This window comes from Pseudophryne corroboree, chromosome 2 (genome assembly GCF_028390025.1).
Source record: "Pseudophryne corroboree isolate aPseCor3 chromosome 2, aPseCor3.hap2, whole genome shotgun sequence".
NCBI classification, from domain to species: Eukaryota; Metazoa; Chordata; class Amphibia; order Anura; family Myobatrachidae; genus Pseudophryne; species Pseudophryne corroboree.
In genome coordinates this window covers 964,523,783-964,531,842 of record NC_086445.1, presented here as the reverse complement: position 1 = coordinate 964,531,842, position 8,060 = coordinate 964,523,783, and the positions used below count along the sequence as shown (strand labels likewise).

The 8,060-nt window shown below is 43.9% G+C and overlaps 1 protein-coding gene across 4 annotated transcripts in view; it reads right to left on the bottom strand.

Moving 5' to 3' along the window:
• Positions 1–310: 310 nt before the first annotated feature.
• The window catches only part of USP25 (ubiquitin specific peptidase 25), a 225,733-nt gene continuing 217,983 nt past the window's right edge, over positions 311–8,060 (bottom strand). For all 4 annotated transcript variants that reach the window (XM_063956354.1, XM_063956356.1, XM_063956357.1 and 1 more), the window contains 2 exons: positions 2,235–2,430; positions 311–968 (listed from right to left, as the gene is read on the bottom strand). In XM_063956354.1, the coding sequence (XP_063812424.1) occupies positions 796–968; positions 2,235–2,430 (369 nt within the window). In that variant the 3' untranslated portion in view covers positions 311–795. The remainder of the gene's footprint in view (positions 969–2,234; positions 2,431–8,060) is intronic.

The window sequence follows — 8,060 nt, the reverse complement described above, 5'->3', positions numbered from 1 at the left end:
TGATTTATAAAAATGTGCCAGATTGTTACTAACATTAAGTTTAGTCGCGAAACTTTATTTGTACTTTAAAAAAAGAACCAAAATTTATTTAAGAAAAAATGTGCCGATTTTCTAAAGTAAAAAAAGTATATAATAATAATAGTACATGGTAACCGCTTTGGAATCCACACATTACCCCTTCAGGGTAATCGGAATTAGAAATCAAGAGTTTAAACCTCCAAACCTGTCAATAACTGTTCATCTAATCAAAAATATTCATCTATTCATTCACAAATGTACAACTTTTTTTTTTTTTCTTGCAAACAAGGAGTAGCCATAAATAAAACTTTATTCTGCAATTTCATTTACAAGCTACCAGGCCCCATGTTCACTAACATGGCACCAGATAATTAAAATGGCTGCCGTCACAGATAATAAATCCAGACTTTAAAAAAAACAGAAAGGTGGATAAAATGAGGTTTCGTAGATAAAAGCAATGTAATACTGTCACAGAACTGTGGCAAACAAAGTGGTCTTGCCATAAATATTTTGGATTATTTTGGTTGCGTTGGCTCTGTTTAAAATGGAAGCTGGGGGCCATGCGTAACTCAGTTGTGTTTGCAGTCTGGCTAAAAGTCTATACAGTCATTTTGTCTTTAGCAGTTTGTAACATAAAAAAAAAATAATATATCTTAAAAACTATAGCAGCAACAAAGCAAACCTTGTCACAGGAAGGCATTAGTTAAAAACTAAAGAAAAAAATGAAAATGAAAATAAAATAAATGTCTATACAATGTGCGTAAGAAGGTGCATTGTTTATCTCCCATCAGCTGGTGTTCGACTAAGCGACAACATAATTCGGGCAAAACGCTCGCACAACTCGTGCGTGGAGAAACTGGGTAGCTTTGGAGGTTCGTTGAAACCTTTAATTTCTGTTGAACAATCAAGCAGTTTTGGCAGGAAGTCAGTCAGCTTTTCTTGCAAAGAAGCTGAAAAGATGAAAATACACATTAGGAGAATAATTAAACATTTCCAGGGCTATTCTTGGTGACAGCGATTCGCTCTGTTACAGCTTCAGCCGCACATCTGTGATATTATTGTATGTTGACCCTATTTGCGATTCATTTAATACAACATTACTACATATATGATAAAACGTTCCAGCAATCTGCACATGCTGTGTTGGAATATCTAATAAACCAATACTGAATAATAACTGAAATGTTTTATATATTGAAAGCTAGAGCAGAGTCCTGTATTTTATGAGAAAAAAGATCATTGTCAAGTGAACACTGCCCTGACCATAGGAGACTCCTAACCACTGGTCATACAGGATCACCGTATCTATAGAAGAGCTTCATACAACAACGAAGTCTGCAACTGGTGATGGGTCAGCCCCAAACACCCCCCTCACCACCACCTTTCCTCCCTTCCATAAATTCAATATTGTATACTTCTGTACACTTAAAGATAGAGACTCCTTCAGCTTGGACTACCACCCCTCCCATTTGCCCTTGGGTGTTAAGGATCCTTGAATTTGCAGACTACATATATTGGAATAGGCACTATGAATGGTAGGTCCTGGATACATTTATATAATATAATATATTAGTATTAGGAAAGGGTTCAGGGCATCACAATTGGAACATTTAAAGCGAGATGTACTAATGGGAAAATGAATTAAAAAAAAAAATGTTTTCAGAGTTTTACCGCATTTCCTGTATGCACTAACCCCCGGCCACTGGGTTTCCATTGCGGAGGGTAACGCCAGCTTTTGCCTATGGTCTTCCCTTCCAGTATGCCCCGTACCCAACGCGTCTCTGCGCATATGGACTTCCAGGTCATGAACCCGGAAGTCCAGAGAAGGGAGTACATTGTGAAAGACAGCTCTTATCGGGTAATCGCATATGTTAGTGCATGTGCAATTGGTATCAGTACGATGTGTGGCGGGATGTACAAGTTTTACATGCACTGAATAGTCGGCAAACACAGTACACCACCCCTTAAGAAGAAATATAACGGGGTAATAATAAGTAACAGTCTGGTGCTAAAAAACACATTCTTGCATGGATAATCACTTCGATCTTGTGCTGCAAGGAGCGGGAAAATACAATATATTAACCAGCATGATAACATTTCATATTAGTTCATTGTGATGCATAATGACTGATCGGGCTGCTGTAACCAGATCTGACAGGAAACAGGACCTCTCAGTTGTTCTAGATCTTCGACTTTACTGTGCCATAGTTACTTACGTTCCATTTCCTGTCCCAGGTAGGAGCACCAGCGATTCCTCATGTCCTCTACAGCAATAATATCCTTTTCCTCCATTTCATCAATCAACAGCATGGGCAGGCATGGGACAATAAGCTCATTCATTAGAGTCAGGCCGTTGTTGACTTGTTCGACTTCACCCGATTCAAACATGGCCGCAGCTTTCTCATTTAGCTTCTTAATGACCCAAGAGAACAAATAGAACTGTTTGATTATATGCTTATTAAACAGAATCACAACTGCAAGACAGTTTCGGAAAATAAACAGGAATGAAAAAAAGAAAACAACTTTCATTCTCTTTTAAACATTCACAACTTTGCCCAATCTCTCCTTCACTGTGAGGTCATTGAATAAAGATGGTGGTATAATAGTCCGGTTAATGACGGGTCCTTTTCGATCCTGGAGTTTTATTACTGTGATCTCTCTTTTAAAAAATAAATAGAACTATAGGGCCTGAGCCAGAGTCAGACAGTTCTTAGTTAACAGAATCCACAGATGGAGTTTTAGCATATAGCGTATCTCCAGACAATTCTGTGTTCTGTGGAACTGGGTGGAGACAATGCTGTCACACAGAACTCTTCTGCCATGTGTGGAGTGTACCTAGAGTTCCGTGCTACCCAGTCTTTTGTACGGATACTAACGGGAAAGGTTGCGCTGTGGATGGAAAATCAATGAGTGTTACGGCATCTCCCTTGAAGACATACAGATACTCGCATAAGCCCTACAGAAAATCACCTTACCATAAGGTAGCACATCTGGCTTCTGCAGCATCATATGAACACAGCCACTTTGCGTCAGACTCAAGACCATGATATTACATCCAATCAGCTCAGTATGAACTTAAGTGTAAGACATGACTACGTTTTGATAACTTTGGAAAGTTGGCTGAGCGCTCTCTGCATTTTCATGTACCCAGGTTTACCAATTAAGAGAGTATACAGAGATCTCTCCAAAAATGCTCAATATACAGTATTGCTTTCATGCTCAAATGTGACTACCAGACCATATACTTCAGGAAATCTCCCCCAACCTGGCTTCCTAAAACTCAGGTGCAGCCACGTTTTAAATAGGGGGTCCTAACAAAATACCCTTCAGACCATGGGAGATCTAGCAGAGCAGTGATTTTAAGAAATGGCTTGTTGGAAAGGTGGCATCCTATGTCACATTGATTGTCTCGAGTTCTTTAGTACAAGCCATTCTACCGGTGTTGGACACTGGAGATTGCATGGCTGTATTATTGGTTTTCTGCAGCCGTTAGCAACGAGAATGACGGATAATGGCCAAACTAGAAGGGGTGTCCCCATAATTTGGGCATTGTAGTGTAGGTGTCTATGTATGGATGATGGCCCTATGTCCGCTCTCTGATGGATATACATCTGCTTTCTGTATGGACATCCTCCATTTGTTCGCAGTCACTCTTACTCTGTAAGCACAGTCCATACCATTACTGTGCTAACTGTAGAGGAGAGGCAACTGCACAGTATCACTTCTGTAGTTCTGCGGGCTAGGTGCAGATTTCACTATCTCGCCTTGTTCTGTCCATATGGCACAGTGCACATGATCACTTACCTTACCTAGTTTATAACACACAATATAACTGTATTTACAGTCAAGGATAAATCATTTATTAGCTTTCACAATCTGGAAAAATGATTAGAAATACCTTGCTAGAAAGTGCACCAGTTGGCCGCACACAGTCCTGATCCTACAAACTGACTAGGGACTAAACTCATAGGCCGGTATCCTATTACTTGTGGTAATTTACTGTATGGCAAAGATGGGCTTTTAGCACGATTTTTGCCCAATGGTATTATCGGGCTATCCTAAGTTAGCCGTTTTTACTGTGCAGTAAATGACCCTATACCGCATGGAAACACATAGGTTCTGCAAAAATAGGATTTTGGTACTTACCAGGTAAATCCTTTTCTTTGAATCCATAGGGGGCACTGGAGTACTCTTGGGATATGGACGGCTTCCGCAGGAAACGGGGCACTGAATATTTAAATTTAGAACACTCCACCCCTCCATATCCCAGAGTACCTCAGTGTTTTTTACTGAGCCGAACAGGAGCTATAGAGAGGTTGACAATGGAGTATTACATATAACATAACGGACAACAATGAAGTTGACACATAACGTTACTGACAACTAAACAGTTGACACCATAACCAGCACTTCATAATTTGAACCAGTCGGTGAGAGTGTGTCACCATAAGATCCCCTGAACTTACCACAAACCAGGTAAAACTGCTCTGGGTGGGCATCCAGTGCCCCCTATGGATTCAAAGAAAAGGATTTACCTGGTAATTACCAAAATCCTATTTTCTTTTTCATCCACTAGGGGTCACTGGAGTACTCTTGGGACGTGCCAAAGGTTCCCCCGTGGGCGGGAGAGCTGTTTGGCACCTGTAACACTAGGCGGCCAAAGCTAGATGCTGATGCCGCAAACGTATCAAACTTGTAAAAGCACACAAACGTGTGCACGGAAGACCATGTAGCCGCACGGCAAAGCTGCATCGTAGAAGCTCCACGACCAGCTGCCCATGAAGTTCCCACAGAACGTGTGGAATGAGCTGTTACTGATGTAGGCGGCTGTAACCTAGCATGAAGGTAAGCCTGACGTATGGTCAGTTTTATCCATCTGGATAAGGTCTGCTTAGAAGCTGGCCAACCCATCTTGGCAGCATCATAGAGAACAAACAACGTATCCGTTTTACGAACTGTAGACGTTCGGGATACATAAACGCGTAATGCGCGTACCACATCCAGAGTTCCAGAATGTGCTGTCAACACAGGAACTACTATTGGTTGATTGATGTGAAAAGATGACACTACCTTTGGTAAGAAAGCGGGATTCGTCCGAAGTTCCGCTCTGTCATCATGAAACACAAAATATGGTGGCTTGCATGACAAGGCACCCAAATCTGAAACACGCCTTGCCGAAGCTAAGGCTAGAAGAAAAATTGTTTTCCAAGTGAGAAACTTTATATCCACTTGCTGTAAGGGTTCAAAATATGAAGACTGTAAGAAATCTAAAACCAGATTCAAGTCCCATGGCGATGTAGGTGGAATGAATGGAGGCTGTACTCTGAGGACACCTTGCAGAAAAGTGTGTATAGACGGCAATAGAGCCAATCTTCTTTGAAAGTAAATTGACAAAGCAGATACCTGCACTTTTAGTGTGGATAAACGCAGTCCTCCACCTAACCCCGTTTGTAGAAATAACAAAAGACGGGATAACTTGAAAGATGATGTCGGAAACTTCACACCAACCTATATAGGCACGCCAAATTCTGTAATAATGAGCTGCCGTAACTGGCTTCCTAGCTCGTAACATGGTTGGTATAACCGATTCTGGAATGCCCTCTCTTCTTAAGAGGGTGGTCTCAACAGCCACCCCGTCAAACGCAGCCGCGCTAAATCGGGGTAAAGGAACGGACCCTGTTGTAACAAGTCCGGACGTAGTGGGAGCGGCCAAGGATCGTCTGCGAGTAGACCGTGGAGATCCGAGAACCAAGCTCTCCGAGGCCAATGAGGTGCCACTAGTATGACTGTGACAGACTCTCTTTTGATCCGTTTTAGCACTAGAGGGATGAGCGGAAACGGTGGAAACAGATACACTAGGCTGTACGGCCAAGCGATTGTGAGAGCGTCCACCGCCACTGCCTTTGGATCTCTCGTTCTGGACACATACTGGAGCATTTGGTGATTGTGGCGAGACGCCATTAGGTCCACCTGAGGGTAACCCCACCGCTGAACCAACATGTGAAACACTTCTGGATTTAATGCCCATTCTCCTGGATGAAAATCCCGACGGCTGAGATAATCTGCCTCCCAGTTGTCCACTCCTGGAATGAACACTGCCGACAATATCACCTGGTGGTATTCTGCCCAATTGAGGATTCAAGCTACTTCCCGCATTGCCATGCGGCTTCTCGTTCCTCCTTGTTTGTTGATGTATTCGACTGCCGTTGCGTTGTCTGACTGCACTTGGACAGTCTGAGAGCGAAGCATGTGTACTGCTTGTCGTAGTGCATTGTAAATTGCGCGGAGTTCCAGGACATTTATAGACAGCAATCTTTCGTGATCCGCCCAGAGACCTTGGAGCTGACAATTTTGAACTACAGCTCCCCAACCTCTGAGACTCGCGTCCGTCGTTAGAATTATCCAATTCCAGCCGCCGAACAGTTTCCCTTCGGTTAAATTGTGTACCTTGAGCCACCAGAGTAGAGACACCCTTGCCCTTGGCGACAACCTCACCCTGTGGTGAATCTGCAGATGCGAGCCCGACCACTGTGCGAGCACATCCAGTTGAAATGGACGTGAGTGGAATCTTCCAAACTGAAGCGCTTCGAAAGCCGCCACCATTGTTCCTATGAGGCGAATGCACAAATGTACTGAGGCTGTGTGCAGCTTGAGCACTAATTGTACCAGATGGCGAATAATCTGTACTTTCTGTTGTGGTAGGTAAATTCTTTGATTTAGCGTATCGAGAATCATACCTAGGAATTGAAGGCGTTGAGACGGAATCAGATGTGATTTCTTGAAGTTGACAATCCAACCGTGGTGAACCAGTACATTGTACGTTAGCAGCGCATGTTGGAGAAGCATCTGTTGAGACGGGGCTTTGATGAGCAGATCGTCTAAATACGGAACTATTGTCACTCCCAGGGATCTGAGATGAGCTATCATCAAAGACATCACTTTGGTGAATACCCGAGGCGCTGACGAAAGGCCAAACTGTAGAGCCTGAAACTGGTAATGGTTCTGGCATATTGCAAACCGCAAGAATCTCTGATGAGGCTGCCAAATCGGAATGTGTAAGTACGCATCCTTGAGATCTAGCGCAATCATGAATTCCTTTGGCTCTAAACCCGCAATCACTGAGCGCAGAGATTCCATCTTGAATCTGTAGTAAGTTACGTACCGATTGAGAGCCTTTAAGTTCAATATTGGCCTGACTGAGCCATCCGGCTTCGGTACCACAAACAGACTGGAATAATAACCCTGACCCTGTTGGTGTACAGGGACCGGAATCAAAACTGCTGAATCCAGTAGGGACTGAATGGCAATTTGCAGAACCGCCCTCTTTTCAACCGACAGAGGCAGTCCTGTCTTGAAAAACCGCAGTGGCGGAAGACAGTCGAACTCTATTTTGTAACCTCTTAACACTAAATTGCGGATCCACCCATCCGCGGGTGTCTGGAACCACGCCAAATGGAACGTCTGAAGGCGTGCTCCCACAATCGGAGAACCGAGATGGGCTGGTAGCCCGTCATGCCACTGGCTTGTCGGTGACCTTAGCGTCCTGACGACTTGTGTTGGTTTGTTGGAAACCACGTCCACCAGGCGTGGCTGTTCCTCTGCCACGTCCGCGAAAGGACTGAGGTCTAAAGGATTTGAAAGCAGGTCCAGAGTACCTCCGTCTTGGTACCGGTGGAGGCAATGGTAAGAAAACCGACTTTCCTCCCGTGGCCTCAGAAATCCATGTGTCCAATTCAGGACCAAACAACTTCTTGCCACCGTAAGGTAACGCCTCTATACCCCTTTTGACCTCTGCCTCCGCTTGCCAAGAACGCAGCCAGAGTGCTCGTCGTGCCGTAACTAGCGACAACGAAAGACGAGAAGTGAGCTGACAGACGTCAGTAGAAGCTGTACATAGATACTCCGCAGCCTCACACATTTGATCAGCAAGAAGTATAAGGTGTTCGTCATGTAGGGCAGACTTGAGTTCTGTAATCCATACTATGAGCGCCTTAGTGACCCAGATGCCAACCAAGCCAGGTCTCAGCAGCACCCCTGCTGCT